The sequence below is a fragment of the Oncorhynchus gorbuscha genome, linkage group LG06 (assembly GCF_021184085.1).
Source record: "Oncorhynchus gorbuscha isolate QuinsamMale2020 ecotype Even-year linkage group LG06, OgorEven_v1.0, whole genome shotgun sequence".
Taxonomy (NCBI): Eukaryota; Metazoa; Chordata; class Actinopteri; order Salmoniformes; family Salmonidae; genus Oncorhynchus; species Oncorhynchus gorbuscha.
The window spans coordinates 69034611-69052709 of record NC_060178.1 but is presented as its reverse complement, the minus strand read 5'-3'; the positions used below and the strand labels follow the sequence as shown (position 1 = coordinate 69052709).

The 18099-nt window shown below is 41.3% G+C and overlaps 1 protein-coding gene across 3 annotated transcripts in view; it reads right to left on the bottom strand.

Annotated features, from left to right (window-relative positions):
- The window catches only part of LOC124038267 (disintegrin and metalloproteinase domain-containing protein 12-like), a 147658-nt gene that overhangs the window by 27716 nt on the left and 101843 nt on the right, over window positions 1-18099 (bottom strand). For all 3 annotated transcript variants that reach the window (XM_046353911.1, XM_046353912.1, XM_046353913.1), the window contains exons 5-11: window positions 11317-11393; window positions 9417-9606; window positions 7982-8047; window positions 4872-4943; window positions 4144-4313; window positions 3835-3919; window positions 1212-1360 (exon numbers count right to left, since the gene is read on the bottom strand). In XM_046353911.1, coding sequence (XP_046209867.1) covers window positions 1212-1360; window positions 3835-3919; window positions 4144-4313; window positions 4872-4943; window positions 7982-8047; window positions 9417-9606; window positions 11317-11393 — 809 coding nt within the window. The remainder of the gene's footprint in view (window positions 1-1211; window positions 1361-3834; window positions 3920-4143; window positions 4314-4871; window positions 4944-7981; window positions 8048-9416; window positions 9607-11316; window positions 11394-18099) is intronic.

Here is an 18099-nt window from a genome sequence, read left to right as displayed (position 1 = left end):
AAAGGTCATCATTTTTTTCTGGCTGACTTCAACAAGCGGATAACGGTCTTTCGCTTATTCACAGACCTGATGGCATTTATTTTCGAAGGATGCCCTTGCAAGCCCCACGCGGTTTCCTTCCAGTGTGTTGCTATGTTGTTTTATGAGCACATAATTGAGAATAGTGTTACCGTGTTTTTCATGGCCTGGCTCCAATGACAACAGCGAGAGCCTGGGCCAGTGAAAACACAGAGAGCCCAGAGCCAGAGGGACTGTCGTCAAACAGGCTGTGAATCAGCTGTGTCCGACAGCCGCCCACCCCTCAGATTCTACCCATGATCCTCAGCAGCTCAGTTCTGAACAGGCGCCCTCGGATGTACTGTACTGCTCAGGATGCAGCTGAATTTTCTCAATTTTCAATTCCGATGGCAATAACAGACTCCACTGCTTGGGCACCCATCTGTCTATCTACTCTTTTCCTCTTCTTTCCCTCTCTCAAACGGAGGTGGAATCCATCCCAAACACATCCATCCGTCTACACGCCCAGACACAGCATCAGATAAAACTAATTGTCATCAGACCAAGGGTGAAATCTCATATTACGCACACGGTACACCTTATCTGACCACTGTTGACACAGAACCAGTCAGATGGTCCATCAGTCGAGGCGTTATCATGAGATCCCAGGCTGGGGGCAGGTGAGGATCTGTGAGCAGCCTCTCTGTCTTCAGGCTGAGAGGTTGTTCCCAGCCCTCAACAAGATGCATGGCCATCCACACATTAACAAGGACACACAGGCAACTAGTGTTTACATGAGATAACGATCAACCCTGTACAAGCTGTGAAGGCATTCATCTTGTCTTAATGTTCTATTAGCAGAAGGTTAAAACGCGTTGCGTTGCGTTTCTAATTTATTCTGAAAAATTGAGGAATGAATGGGAACTTAATTTGCATGCTCGTAAAGTGTACAGTTGATTTGGGAGGCGAAGTTAAACTGTTACACATTGATGAGAGAAAAGGGACTATCTGAAAATGCCAAGGTTGATGTAACCCCCATTTCAATTCCAGCCAGTACAGATAAACTGAAAGCTATATTTTCCTAAAATGACTGGAATTGATAGTGCTGACCCACCATCCTCTTTGACTCTGTTTAAAAAAATAATTGCTCAATGAGACAACACAGTATTTATAACCCATTCATATGGTTGGACTGGACCATTGGCATCACTCACCCAGTGGAGGGGGTCATGATGCAGCCCCCACGGTCCACTGTCATCCTGCAGCCACACCCCCGCTCCGGAGTGTCGTGGTTCATGCCAAAGTTGTGCCCCAGCTCGTGTGCTAAAGTCACAGCTGCACCCAGGGGATTTTCCGAATGGTCCTACAGTGGAAAAACAACATAAGTTCAGATTCGGTTTGAAACTGAGATAAAAAGTTGAAGCGATGACACCTTTCTATATTATTAGAACATCACAACAAAGCATTGCATTGTATAATGTCTAGCATGGATAATTAAGCAGCAGCACGATATGTTCGTTCATAGAGTTCAGTGGATATATCCATCGATGTTTGGAAGATAATGGATGTTGCATAGAGTAAAGAGCTGCAAGGTACAGTAGTACATTAGAGCCCATTATCCCTTAGTTCAATACATATCTTTCTTAGTTCGGTTGACTCACAGTGGTTCCATTAGGTCCAACTGCCCAGTGATCCACATTTCATTACACATTCTGCTCATGGGGGATAGGAGCTGATCAGTTTGTCTGCTGTTCCCTCACCAACCCCAACCAACCCTAATCACACACTACTGCCGGCGGGGACAGATGCTGGGAAGCAATAAAAACTTGGTGCATTATGACATTTTAGTGAACATATAAGCTAGCCAACTGTCCTTCAGAAGGAGAGAGGGTACAGGGAGGGGAGGGGGGTGTAAAGAGATAGGGAGAGGGGAGATGTGATGGAGAAGAACCTAGTAAACATTTGACAAACAGAAAGCTACTGGACAGAGAAAGGCAGAGATGCATGCATGCAGAGAGATTGGAATGAAGACTGAATGAAAGTGCAGCAAAGACACTGATTGACATGGAGAGACAAAGAGAAGAACACAAGGGAACAATAGAAGTGAAGGTAAGACCGGCTGCTGTAGCTTGCTGCACAGTTAAGTGCCGAGTGTGCACAGCAGCAAACACAACAGCAGTATAAATTATGAAGGTCCCGGCCCATGGCGCTTTACACACACAGACACACTCTGTGGATGTGTGTCTTCACTACTCCACAGGCCTAGATAGGTACACCAGGTGAACCACAGCCACAGCCATGAATTATGTATAAACACACTGAAACACACACATGCACGCACACATACAGCACTGAATATACTGGAGGATACTGGAGGCAGAAAGACTTGTCTCAGTCATATAATGTTTCCCCTACGTGGATGCTGTCATCCAATGCGACACAACAAGTAGGATTCTGAATCAGACATTTTCTTAATCCATAAGTCCCTACTGTATGTGGGTCTCTAGTCTAAAGAGCCCAACAACTCGTCTGATTTACACTGCTCTGTACATACTGTAGGACTACTATTATGTCCATAATAAACTCCTGCGCTTTCCCTTTACAGAGGGTCGTATGTCAGGGCCCTATGTAATGCAAAGCTATTTCTGCCCTGATTACAGAGCTGCGTGGTGGGACCAGCCCCGTCATGTTTGAGAGGTCTCGTGGATGTGGTGTGGATATACTGCTCGCATCACGGCTGAGCGCCTCTTCACAAGCACTGTAATTGAAGAGAGTGGATTGACGTCGGTGGAGTCAGATTCAACCCTTCAAAGCAGCCCTAAGATGGCTACATTGGTGAGAACAAAACCGGGTTAGTTTGGTCATGAAGGGGTTTTACGGTCTTTCTGAAGTAGTTTCAAGACATGCAGGGGATATTTTATCTCCCAAAACATGATGATTGTATTCGTTTACATTTAACGCCAAGCCCGCAGTGGTTGACGTATAAACGTTTCTGGCGAAACTTGTTTTAAAAACCCAGCGATGTACAAACTGTGAAATCCAACCTACACGTGGACCAAATAAAGGGGGTTGGAGCTGATAACATGTGTTGAAATACAAAGTGGTTCATCTGGTCCTTTGGCCCTATAACTCAACACATGGTTCTTTAATCCGGCTCCAAGCCTTCGCCATGTGTGAGTAATGGGAAGGACAAACATCTGGAAATAACCAGCCAACCCTGGCCAGAAGGAAAACATATCTATTAATGGGAAATACACCTCTTTGTTGAAGCTGCATGGTCTGGGCTGACTCTGAGAAGGGAACTGCCTGGCCATTTAGTACGCGTATCAAGTGATACAGTGGGGACGGAAACACAGTTCATTTTTGCTCATTGCATAACTTAACTGTGTGGGCTGTGCGTGGTAGTGAGTAAAGGGCATTCTATTTTGACATTTAGTATATGGCCTGGCACAAATAATTTATCACTCCTCATGAAAATGTTAATGTGTCTTGTTTAAGCTCCGTGTACAATGACTTACCTCAAACCCACATCCCCGTACATTTATAACTAGACTGGGGACTGGGTGGTTCAATGATGAAAAAGCTTCCAAATAACCTTGGATGGTGTGTGTGTGTGTGTTTGTGTTTGTGTTTGTGTTTGTGTTTGTGTTTGTGTTTGTGTTTGTGTTTGTGTTTGTGTGTGTGTGTGTGTGTTTGTACATGGATGTGAATATCCTGGTGTTTACAATCATCATTTCTCCGACAGCCCTCACAAAACAATGAACAGTGAAAAACCTTTTCTTCACACGACGTCTCTGGATAGTGTTGAGCTGAGTGTGAGGTTGAGGTTGTGCTCACCATGACGATGCCTCCAGACTGCTCCACTGTGCACATGCTCATGATGGGAGCCATGCCAATGGTGGTACCCTGGAAGTACACCCCACTGGGGGGAAGGGGGTTGAGGAGAGGTAAAGAAGGTGACTTCAGGGGTTAAATACATACTAAGAATCCTATCATAGTCTATTTGTTTCCCAAATCCCACAAACGACTGAAGCTTATGCGAATCAGAAATGGTATGGGCTGTATGACTTCTGTACCTGTGTCACTTCGTTTTGAGTGTGTGCTTCAGGTATTTGTTTATGAGATTGTGTACTGTAGAATCTCCACCTGATGAGCTGAGCGTTGTCGTGCGATTTTGTAGGCAGCAGTTTGACTTTCCTCCAGTCTAGGAACTCATGCAGGGTGTTGAAGGGGTCCTGAGTGACAGGACACTTATCAGAGTCGCTCCATACCTCCAGGCCCACCAGGGCCACGCGGATGTTCAGGACCCTGTAGAACTGAGGGGCAGTGAGTAGAAGGATGCATTGTTGTACTACCATCTTAGGATCTCTCCCATATAAACAATACATATTGATTTGTTTTATTTAAATAAAAAGGTAGTATGGATAAATGGCTGGGGACTGGATTGGGAGCAGGTTGGCATTTATTATCAGGAATCTTGCCCTGGAGGCAGCTCTGCAGAGTGGTCACTAGCTGACACAGCCAAAGTTATAATATCTGATTTTAAACCTAAAATGAACCTTAACCACACTGCTAACCCTAGTGCATAACCCTATCCTTAAATTAAGACCCCAAAATCATGCATGTTTACTATATAGCACATTTTGCCTTTGAAGCTGGCCCATCTAGTGGAAATCATTGAGTTCCAACTCCAGGTCAAGATTCATGACAAAACGTCGACTTGGGATCCTATATGATACCATTTTAGATGGACTAAAAGCAGTCGTGAGAGACTGACATTAGCCTGGGATGACATTAATATGTGCTGTCAGAGGTATTTCTATTTGAAACATATGATAGATCTCTCCTGTGCATTGGGGAGGTGGAGGTTTTACCTTGTCCACGTAATTGGCTATCTCTGCCAGTCTCTGCTTCACCCTCTCAACATCCTTCCCCTGTTTCTGAAACTGAACACGCAACCCAGGGTGAATATTGTTAGATGTTAGTAAGCAAAGAAAAACATAGTACATAGTATATGGAAATAGTATACAGTAGTGCAGACTGGGTTCAATATCATTTGAACAACTGTGACGATGTGCCTGTGAGACATCGCCACGTCGGGACATTTCCCTCCATTGCTTCACGCACAAATGAACAGATTTTTTTGGTACAGACATTTCCAAAATGGCATTATTATTATTAATATAAAATCATTATTGATATTATACAGTATAAGAACATAAACGCCAGAGTCTGGTTTATATAATTTATTTAGGAACGTACCACTGTATTCTCTTTGTTTGGTGCTTCTAGCCTGTTCTACTCACCACATTATTTTGGAACTGGCTTCCTAGGGGAGCATCCGTTGGTGATGTTCAGGGATTTAGGAAAAGGTAGCGCGCCTCTCGTTATTTGTTTTTTCCTGTTGAAAACTTTTTCAGGATCTGTGGGTCCCATGCGGGACGTTGCGCTAACATAGGCTAATGCGATTAGCATGAGGTTGTAAGTAACAAGAACATTTCCCAGGACATAGACATATTATGTCCAACGTTTCGACAGACAAGCTGTCTTCATCAGGGTATAATGACAAACACTGTGAGATGACTCATTTATATAGTGTCAAAAGACACACACTTTCCTAGGCTGTCATTGTAAATAAGAATTTGTTCTTAATTGACTTGCCTATTTAAATAAAGGTTAAATAATTTAAAATAAATAAAAGTCACTGATGTGATCTTCCTGTCTGGGTTTGGCGCCACTCTCGGGTAGGTGCTGTGGGGGAGATCTGTGTGGGCTATACTCAACCTAAATCATTATGTCTTTGTTTTAAATGTTTTGGCAGTTGTGAAAAAAGTCAATAGTTGGAAGAGTTGCAGAGTTATCTTGCCATTGTTAATTCACTGTAAATAAGAATTTGTTCTTAACTGACTTGCCAAGTTAAATAAAGGTTAAATAAAAATAATTTACAAAAAATAATTAGATGGGTTTTTTCCATTATTTTCTCTTGAACCATATGGTATATTCTCTAGAAACGCATGGACAATATGGACACAGATATACAAAAATGAATACTACATATGAATATATATCTTTTTTAAAGTTATGCAAGTATAAATTACCAAAGATCTCTGGCTTTGCCCTCGACCGGTCCAGGTCATATCTATGTGGCAGATGTTTCTCAGTGAGCATGGGTGGTTCAGTATAGTCCCCAGCACCTATTCACGTTATTGTTCCTCAGGGGTCATCCTTTTTTTCCCTGTACATGCTTCTCCTTGGTGACATCATCCACAATCATAATATGCAGTTTCTACTGTATGCGGATGACACACAGCTTTATATATCAATCAGACCCAGTGACCAAGCTAGCGATAGCTACCCCTCACAAGTTTCTTGCTGATATCAAATGTTGGATGTCTGACAACTTTCTCCAACTCAATGATAAGAAATCAGAGGTTGTTTTATTTGGTCCCCCTTATTTAACTCTGATCTAAATGTCCAGCTGCATGTAAAGAAGGTTGTCCAGTCTGCTTTTATCATCAGAGAAATATAGCTAAAGTCAAGTATTTTATCTCAGTCACTGATCTAGAGTGACTTCTACCTGCTTTTATTTCCTCACTCCTGGATTACTGTAACTCTTTGTATACATGTCTCTGTCAGAAATCACTCCATCTTCTACAGTTCAAAACGCTGCAGCTCAGCTTTTTATAGGCACCAGAAAATCTATCCATATCACAGCTATTTGAGCTTCTCTGCACTGGCTACCAGTCACTTTCAGAATAGATCAAAAATATATATTAATCACGTTTAATTCTAGGCTTGGCTTAGCTCCATCCTATATCTCTGAAGTTTTATCTCCTTACACGTCAGGACGCTGCCTGAGATCCTCTGGCAGGGCACTGTTGACCATTCCAAAGTCTAGGTCGAAAACAAAAGGAGACTGGGCATTTGCTATTAGGGCAACACTTTGGAATAGTCTGCTAGACGAGATCAGGCTTGCAGATTCAGTGTCTGTTTTTAAATACCTACTGAAGACACACTTTTATAAAGATGCTTTCAATGTATGATTTGAATGAGCTATATCTGTCTTTGTTTCTAAGTTAGTAACTTTTATTTCATGATGTGAATAACTTTGTTACCTGTATTGAAAAGCACTATACAAACACAGTTATTTGTATAGAGCTTATGCAAATAAGACAATTGTTCTATTGCCATAGATCACCTGTTAATGACCAAAATTACTGAAGATTCCGGTAACTTCTGTACATTACTGGTAGCTCTGCAACCCTAGCAGTACAGTATAACGATCATTTTTGGAGAAATGGCATGGCCCATATGTTACAGATATCTTCAACCAGTCTGGAAGGGAAGGTATAACATGTTGGACAGGTTGTCAAGTTGAGGTCCATCAGGATCTGGGCTCATCTCAGAAACAATTGGCGAGAGAACGGGGAGCATGTGCATTGGCAGAAATGGCATGTGAGAGGCATCGGATGCAATCCAAGGTGAGACAGACTCTCCTTTTTCACCCCACTGTGCATCCACCTGCTTCTGTATGCTGTGTGTAGACCTACTTAGTCAGCTACATCCAGCCTGGCCCTTATAGAGCAGCACAAGCAAGTGGGTCCTCTCCTCCTCTCTCTTCCAGTTTAGGTCAATAGCATCAGTTAGGGGCAGCCAAGGGGAAATCCCAGTGCGAGCGTTTCTCTCCTTCTTCTGTATCCACACCGTTTCCTGTTTCCTGTCTAGTCCACTGGGGAATTGTTTAGCACTTCCCGTGGAATACGGCTGCCACCGACGACCGCACTGTAGCAGCACACTGACCTAATTCTGCCGTCACCATGAGGATTTGTTCTTGCTTTGTTCAAATCTCGCCTATTTTCTTCTGAAAAGTCTGTGTGTCTCTAGCCGTTCTGAATGGGCACACCACATACTGTAGTCATGGTAATGATGAGTAGGACGACACTAGGACTTATCTATGCATTTGAATTCATTATAGATACATTACCTCTCTGTTGTCTGCAACGATGATCAGCTCTACGTATTTGGTAGTCTTCTGAGCGTGCCTCTTGTGCTGTGATGCAAAGAGAGGGGGGGGAGGGCAGAAAACTCATCATTTGAACAAAATCTTTACTCAAGGACATGGACATTCTAAATTTAACCACTCCTTTCTCCTCCTCAAAGTCCTGTCTTTTTTTTTTTAGCTTTGTAAACAACGCTCACTTTCGCACAACTTCTAGTGAGTCCACATTAGGTTATTTATGTTAAAGCTACTTCAAAAATATTGCTTATCAATCTTTCAAAATGCTCCTGTCACGGAATCACCTGTGATTTCAACTTCACATTGAAGGCCTACACACCAGTGGCAAAAGCTTAATAAAAAAGCCTATTACTCATGTGCTTAGTCACGCAGAGAGCAGACAGGTTTCTATGAAATATCCTGTCCTATCATAGTGCTCCTGTTCTTTTTATCAAGCTTTTAAAGCTCCAATATTGGAAACTGATGATTCACTGTGTCAGTGAGTGTCTTGGTTATTATTTCTGAAGGAACGGGTAGGATCAGGATTGATAATGGATGCAGGCAGGTACTGTAGGTGGTGGCAGATGGACCTGTACACCTGCTACATGGAGACTGGTGTGGGGAGCTGTGCCCATGCTCCTGCCCTGGCCCTGATATAGGGCTCTGGAGCCAGGGAAAGAGTAAGGGCAAGGTTGGATCTCTACCATGGTTCATGTGCTGGTCTGAGCGCCAATTCAAGTACAAACCCAAGTACAAAACCAATACACCTCAAGCCCTGGTTTCTGCTTACAGCGAAAATTGCCCTCATTGTTTATAATCGATCATACTGCCACAAACATCCATCATCTTTGTTACAACAGTATGGTAAAAAATAAGTTTGATCCTACCTTTGAGGCAATAGCTATAAAGGCATGCATCAATTTACAAATGAACAATAAACATCTCTCTAAGGACCCCTGGCTTGCCATTACAAAACAAATAGCATGTTTCAAATGGTGTCATGTGTTATATCAGAGAAATTAAGACATAGGTGTTTCCATAGTGAATCCTGTCAGTTGCTTTCCTACCATGAAAGGTGGCATCATCCCCGCTCAGATTGTTAACAAACCCAGAACATTGTGTTGCAGACTCTCTCAGACAGCTATCTGGGTGACAATGTCATAAGTCCATGAGCCCACGCTCCTACATCACTCTCTATCTATCTCACTGATACCATTATTCCAGATCCCATACAACATGAATCCATTATCATGCTCTTCCCTTTGAACATCTTCTAGATCTAATGATTTGATCTGATAGCTTTATCATGAGCATTTTTGTTAATGGAATGCTACAGTACCAATATTTCTAATGTGGTATTTGATGGAGGTAATCTGAAGGAAATGTTCAGACGAAAAACGTAGTTGTTGTCGATGAGCCTCACCCTGGTACTGAATGTTCTGAAAGGGCTTCTTAGATGGTTGTCAGGTGTAACAGAGGACATGTTGAAGCCATGACCACAGGTTCCAGAGGACAGGTTGAGGTTTTCCCCTCGGTAAATGATGTGTGTATAATTGTCCTGGTCCAACGATGGTTCAAGGATGAAGGTCTTATTTTCAAGTGAGATGAAACCCCTGTAAGACAAGGGAAGACAAAGCTGTCAAAGCTGTTCAACAGATCTGGCATAATAAGGGAAGACAAAGCTGGCAAAGCTGTTCAACAGATCTGGCATAATAAATAGACTGTGTAGACAAAGCATTCCGTGACCAGAAGGGGGAAGCCATCTTGATATTTGACTGCATGTTATGCTATGGTCAGAAATGTTTGTAATTAGGAAAATGTTTATAGTTTAAAGGCCTAGGTCTTTAACTTTTAGTGAGAACTTTCTCAAAGTCTAGTAGGGGACAGTGCTTGACATAGGCAAGAGCTCACCAGAACGTGGTACCGGTGCCTCTATTTTACTACTGCTAGAGCTCCTGCACCTCATAGAATATTAGCTCAAAAGTATTATGGAGTTCCTGCACCTAAATATAAACAGTACCAGCACCCAAAATGAGTACTAGCATCTATTTCAGTCCAAGTCAAGAACTGGTAAGGGATATTGTATTGATCATCAAGAGAAGTTTCCTTTATGTGGACTGTGGACTTCCAAGGACCAAAATGTGGAAGGATATTTCTAAAGCCTACTTATATATTTCATTTTTTTCTCTCTCTGTACTGGATTTTTAATTTTTCGCAGCTGGATTATTTAGATTTGTTTTATTTTCTTACTGGATGTTGGGACTGAACAAATGTCTCTTAGTGAAATAACTCAGTCAATGTAAATGGCCCCACTGACTTACAGTAGATTCAACTCCCCGAAGAGGCTCTTAGGCCAACTAAAACTCTGAAACAATTTGTTTTGGCATTGAAGCCAAGCCACATGTTGCTCGTCAAACATCTGTCCGCCTCAAGGATTTTGTGAGGTACAAGATTTAAAAAAAAGAATGACCAGTAACACTCCTTGGGGGTGGACTCTTATTCAGGTCAACATTTTTATCACAAATGTATTACCGCTAAAAGTTCCTCTTCATTAGCTTTTATTGCATCGTTAAAAGGTTTCATGGCATACTAAACGTTTTCTCGTCACATAATGCATCTGTAGTTTGGGGTAATTAAGCAGGAGATGAGCGTACATCAGCAGGCTTTCTGTTGCTGTTTAGACTCAGCCAGGCAGCTTTATTACTTCCAGGTGGCCATTAGGCACAGACACATGCCCAGAGGAGAGTGGAGGAGAATACAGATAATCACTGGGTGGCCCAGACCAAGACCATGTTCTATGTCTAGGGATCTATTATACACTTTTGGTGGACTCTTCTATACTCTTGGGTAAAGTGGAAACTCATACCTGTTTGTTGACAGAGAATTAAGAGACTAAAGTGCGATTCTACAGCAACGGAAAATATTTGTGGTATCTCGGATTGTTCTGTCAATTTTCACATACATTTCATTTGGGATGAAGGATGTTTGAAATACTTTTTACATTTGTATCACAAAACATCATTCTGAAAATATGATGAACGTGGCCATCTATACATGCCTCATTTAAGACCCTATGCATGCTAACAGTACATGATATAGACATCTTGGTTTCACTATACTCCTTTTGGTGTGCTCTAAGATATGGAGTATGTCTTGATTCTGAAATAAACATTTTTACATTCAAATGGTTTGTCATACACATCCTTTCCCCGCAGTGAAGTTCTTATGTGAGAATTGCCGGAACAATCTGTGGGTTATGATTGTGGCCACTTACACAGCATGTCTTAGGCTACTGGGATCCTATAGACTGAAGTGTTACTTACCGGAGGCCAGAGCAGGTGCTGAGAGTGACGTCAGAGTTAGCGTGGCCTTCCACTTCTCCATGGTAGTAACAGTTCTTCTGAAAAATACCAACATGACACTCAAGTCAAATTTAAACCGTGTCAGGACATTCTTTAACATACTATAGTATACTTATCTTTCGTTTCACCAATGGTCAACCAAGGAGAAGTGGAAAGGAAGCCATTAAGTGTACAGAGACATAATGAAGCTACTGTCTGTCTGAGACAGTATGATGAGGAAGTGTCTGGTTTGGAGTCAAAACAAAACTCTGTATTATGGCTGAATGGGTTCATTCAAGTCTACACCAATTACTCTAAGACCAACTGCTTTGTTAGCCAAAAGTCAGTTTGAAAAATACTGAACGTCAGTACTGAACTGTGAGACAAAATACTTGAAGCTGGCATTTTCCGTAGCCAGTTCATACTTTTACACAATCACTAAGGATGTACTGACTTGACTCCAAAAGAGACCCCTTTACTGCTCTGAAAGGAGACTCCTTTTGAAATAGCATTGCTATGAAAATACTTGGCTGAGTCACCAACTAATTACATTCAACATGAACATGTCGGTGCCATAGACATACAGGAACAATATATAAAAGTATGTGGATACCACTTCAAATTAGTGGATTCGGCTAATTCAGCCACACCCGTTGCTGACAGCTGTCTAAAATCGAGCACACAGACATGCAATCTCCATAGACAAACATTGGCAGTAGAATGGTGTGCTGAAGTTTGTAGCGCGTAAAAATCATCCTTGTTTGCAACACTCACTACCAAGTTCCAAATTTTACTCTGGAACCAACGTCTGCACAATAACTGTACGTCAGGAGCTTCATGAAATGGGTTTCTATGGATAAGCAGCCACACACAAGACTAACATCACCATGCCCAATGCCAAGCGTCGCCTGGAGTGGTGTAAAGCTTGCCGCCATTGGACTCTGGAGCAGTGGAAAGCTTTCTCTGGAGTGATGAATCACGATTCACCATCTGGCAGTCCGACGGACAAATCTGGGTGTGGCGGATACCAGGAGAACGCTACTTGCCCAAATGCACAGAGCCAACTGTAAAGTTTGGTGGAGAAGGAATGATGGTCTGGGGCTGTTTTTTTTCGTGAAGGGAAATCTTAACTCTACAGCATAGAATGACATTCTAGATGATTACGTGCTTCCAACTTTGTGGCAACAGTTTAGGGAAGGTCCTTTCCTGTTCCAGCATGGCAATGCTCCTGTGCACAAAGCGAGGTCCATACAGAAATGGTTTGTTGAAATCGGTGTGGAAAAACTTGACTGGCCTGCACAGTGCCCAGAGCTCAGCCCCATCAAACACCTGAATTGGAACGCTGACACCGAGCGAGGCTTAATTGCCCGATATCAGTGCCTGACCTCAATAATGCTCTTGTGGCTGAAGGGAAGCAAGTCCCCGCAGCAATGTTCCAACATCTAGTGGAAAGCCTTCCCAGGAGAGTGGAGGCTGTTATAGCAGCAAAAGGGGACCAACTCCATATTAATGCAGATGATTTTGGAATGAGATGTTTGACGAGCAGGTGTCCACATACTTTTGGTCATGTAGTGTATATTGGGTAGCATTATGTTTAGCATAATTTGTTTTTATTTTTTGAGTTTGTGTACCAATTTAGGGTTTTATAATGTCCATAAATACTTAGTCAGTTGTGTTTTGGAAAGGAAACTTTTAAATTAAAATAGCTGCCAGACACCATAACGTAGTCGACTTTCAAAATATGTGACCTTTAACTGTTGGTTTTGGTCATTTCAGCGGAACATGTAAAATTGGTTGTTAAATGAAAACATTTTTTTTATTAGACATATACAGTGCCTTCGGGAAGTATTCAGACCCCTTGACTTTTTCCACATTTGTCATTTTACAGCAAATTCTAAAATAATATTTCTCATCAATATAGACACACTACCATATAATGACAAAGAAAAATAGGTTCCTAGAAATGTTTGCTAATTCATTAAAAAAATAAATGGGAATATTACATTTACATAAGTATTCAGACCCTTTACTCAGTACTTTGTTGAAGCGCCTTTGGCAGCGATTACAGCATCGATTCTTCTTGGGTATGACACTACAAGCTTGGCACACCTGTATTTGGAGAGTTTCTCCTATTCTTTTCTTCAGATCCTCTCAAGCTCTGTCAGGTTCACGTCTCTCCAGAGATGTTTGATCAGGTTCGAGACTATAATATCTTCGGATAATTTCTTCGACCTCATGGCTTGGTTTTTACTCATGCAGTGTCAACCGTGGGACCTTATATATACAGGTGTGTGCCTTTACAAATAATTTCCAATCAATTGAATTTACCACAGGTGGACTCCAAACAAGTTGTAGAAACATCTCAAGGATTAGCAATAGAAACAGGATGCAAATGAGCTCAATTTTGAATCTCATACATAGCAAAGGGTGTGAATACTTATGTATATAATGTTTTTCTGGTTTTTAAATTTGTAATACATTTGCAAATATGTCTAAAAACCTGTTTGCGCTTCATTGGGGGGTATTGTGTGTAGATTGCTGAGTATTACTCTTTTTAAAATCAATTTTAGTATAAGGCTGTAACATAACAAAATGTGGAAAAAGGCAAGGGGTCTGAATACTTCCCGAAGGCACTGTATACATTTCTCAACAAATTTCCATCCAAAACATGTGGAAAAGCAAATGCAAAGGGGTCTTAGTATTTGAAATACATTAACACTAGTGGTAAATGCACTGCTCACAATTGACAGCAGCAACATGGACACCAAGGGTGTTTCTCATTCTGCTGGAGTAGATCTAGTATTTCATATTAAACCTACCTTATGCATCCAGTTGTTTCTTCATTTTAAACTCACCCAACAAAAATCACAATATGCTGTTTTACATTTTGTGTTATTTGTGCTGGTCTAATTCCTAAAATGGAAAATAATAAGAAACTGTGCATTCTCTGATAGTAATAATAGTTAATATGGTGCTCTTCGATGTCACAGGTTTGTGTCATTGATAAATAAATCATTTGAATATTTACAACATCAGATGTTTATATGTTATATATAAAAGGCATATCCTCGGATGGGGCCACAGTGTCTCCTGTCCCCTCCTGTCTCAGCCTTGTGTCGGGGGGCTAGGGTCAGTTTGTTATATCTGGAGTACTTCTCCTGTCCTATTCGGTGTCCTGTGTGAATCTAAGTGTGCGTTCTCTAATTCTCTCCTTCTTTCTTTCTCTCTCTCGGAGGACCTGAGCCCTAGGACCATGCCCCAGGACTACCTGACATGATGACTCCTTGCTGTCCCCAGTCCACCTGGCCATGCTGCTGCTCCAGTTTCAACTGACCGGAGCCCTAAGACCATGCCCCAGGACTACCTGACATGATGACTCCTTGCTGTCCCCAGTCCACCTGGCCATGCTGCTGCTCCAGTTTCAACTGTTCTGTCTAACTATTATTCGACCATGCTGGTCATTTATGAACATTTGAACATCTTGGCCATGTTCTGTTATAATCTCCACCCGGCACAGCCAGAAGAGGACTGGCCACCCCACATATGCTCTCTCTAATTCTCCCTTTCTTTCTCTCTCTTGGAGGACCTGAGCCCTAGGACCGTGCCCCAGGACTACCTGACATGATGACTCCTTGCTGTCCCCGGTCCACCTGACTGTGCTGCTGCTCCAGTTTCAACTGTTCTGCCTTGTTATTATTCGACCATGCTGGTCATTTATGAACATTTGAACATCTTGGCCATGTTCTGTTATAATCTCCACCCGGCACAGCCAGAAGAGGACTGGCCACCCCACATAGCCTGGTTCCTCTCTAGGTTTCTTCCTAGGTTTTGGCCTTTCTAGGGAGTTTTTCCTAGCCACCGTGCTTCTACACTTGCATTGCTTGCTGTTTGGGGTTTTAGGCTGGGTTTCTGTACAGCACTTTGAGATATCAGCTGATGTACGAAGGGCAATATAAATAAATTTGATTTGATATGCATGCATTGTTAACTATTTTGATTTCTTTAAAACATTGTTGGAGTTCAGGTGTTTGATGTGCATGATGGGTGACTAGTAGCATTCTTGTCAAATACAGTGCCTTCTAAAAGTATCCATACCCCTTGACTTATTCCACATTTTGTTTTAATACAGCCTGAATTTACAATGGATTAAATAGATTTTCCCCTCACCCATCTACACACAATACCCCATAATGACAAATTGGTTGTTGATCATTACTAGACATCCATTTTCAGGTATTTTCAAGTAGATTTAAGTCAAAACTGTAACTCAGACACTCAGGAACATTGACTGTCTTCTTGGAAAGCAACTCCAGTTTAGATTTGGCCTTCTGTTTTTGTTTTTTTTGTCTTGATGAAAGGTAAATTCATCTCCCAGTGTCTGGTGGTAAGCAGACTGAACAAGGTTTTCCTATGGTATTTTGTCAGTTTATTTGTTATCTTGAAAATCTCCCCAGTCTTTAACGATGACAAGCATACCCATAACATGATGCAGCCACCACTATGGAGAGTGGTACTCAGTTGTTACGTTCGTCGATGGAAGGATTGGACCAAGGTGCGTGGTAGGCGTACATCTTACTTTTATTAAAATTACCACCAGAAAACAACAAAATACAAAACGAATGTAAAGTTCTGCAGGCTACACAGCAACTATACAAAATCACGATCCCTCAAACTAAGGTGGGAAAAAGGCTGCCTAAGTATGATCCCCAATCAGAGACAATGATAGACAGCTGCCTCTGATTGGGAACCAGGCCAAACAAAGAAATAGGAAAACTAGATTGCCCACCCCAGTCACACCCTGACCTAACCAAAATAGAGAATTAAAAGGATCTTTAATGTCAAGGCGTGACACTCAGTAATGTGTTGTATTGGATTTGCACCAAAAACTATATATTGATGAATTTTTTTTTGCATTTTTTGCAGTATTACTTTAGTGCCTTGTTGCAAACAGAATGCATGTTTTGGAACATGTTTATTCTGTACAGGATTAATTCTTTCCACTCAGTCAATTAGTTTAGTATGGTGGAGTAACTACAATGTTGCTGATCCATCCATAGTTTTCTCCCATCGCATCCATTAAACTCTAACTGTTTTAAAGTCACCACTGAAATCCCTGAATGGTTTCCTTCCTCTCCAACAGCTGAGATAGGAAGGATGCCTATATTTTTGTAGTGATGAGGTGTATTGATACACCATCCAAAGTGTAATTAATAACTGCACCATGCTCAAAGGGATAGTCAATGTCTCTTTTTTTTTTACCCATCCACCAATAGGTTCTTTGCGAGGCCTTGGAACACCTCCCTGGTCCAGCCAATAGAGTGTCCTTCTTTTCGAGGCCTTGTAGAAACACCTCCCTGGTCATATATTATTATTATATTATATTATTATTATTATTATTATATATTATTTGTGGTTGAATCTGTGTTTGAAATTCACTGCTCGAGTGAGGGACCTTACATATAATTGTATGTGTGGGATAAAGATATAAAGTAGTCATTCAAAAATCATGTTAAAAACTATTATTGCATACAGTGAGTCCATGCAACATATTATGTGACTTGTTAAGTATATGTTTACTCCTGAACTTACTTAGGCTTGTCATAACAAAGGGTTGAATAGTTATTGGCTCAAGACATTTAAGCGTTTGATTTTTAATGAATTAAAAACTTTGCCTTCCACTTTGACATTATGTGGTATTGTTTGTAGTCCAGTGACAATACATTGGAAATTCAGGCTGTAACACAACATAATGTGGAAAAAGTCAAGGAGTATGAATACTTTCTGAAAGCACTGTAAATATGCTTATTTATTCATAACTATGGATACATTCTGCAATGGGTAAATATGGCTTTGAATCTGTAACAGAACATGTCAAAAGTTAGCTCTGAATTGCTTTACGTGGAAGAAAAATGCTTATACGTGGAAGAAAAATTATAACATTTGTAAAATAATTATGAAAAATAAAACAATAATAAAGCTTGATTTACATAACCCTCTGAGTCAACACATGTTAGCATCGTCTTCGGCCGCGACTACAGTTACGAGTCTTTCTGGGTAAGTCTCTAAGAGCTTTGCACACCTGGATTGTACAATATTTGCACATTATGATTTTTACAATTCTTCAAGCTGTGTCTTGTTGGTTGTTGGTCATTGCCAGACAGCCATTTTCAAGTCTTGCTGATTTAAGTCAAAACCTAGGCCACTCAGGAACATTCAATGTTGTCTTGGTAAGCAAATGCAGGGTATATTTGGCCTTGTCTTTTACTTTATTGTCCTGCTGGAAGGTGAATTTGTCTCCTAGTGTCTGCTGGAAAGCAGACTGAACAAGGTTTTCCTCTTAGCTCTATTCTGTTTCTTTCCCTAGTCCTTGCTGATGACAAGAATAGCCATTACATGATGATGCCACCCCCAGGCTTGAAAATATGAAGAGTGGTACTCAGTGATGTGTTGTGTTGGATTTGCCCCAAACATAACGCTTTGTATTCAGGACATAAAGTTAACTTCTTTGACAAATGTTTTTCAGTTTTACTTTAGTTCCTTAGGCTTCCTTATTCTCAATCTGTCTTTTAGGTTAGTATTGTGGAGTTACTACACTGCTGTTGATCCATCCCCTGTTTTCTCTTATCACAGCCATTAAACTCTGTAACTGTTTTAAAGTCACAATTGGCCTCATGGTGAAATCCTTGAGCGGTTTCCTTCCTCTCCAGCAACTGAGTAAGGAAGGACTCCTGTATCTTTGGAGTGACTGTGTGTATTGATAGACCA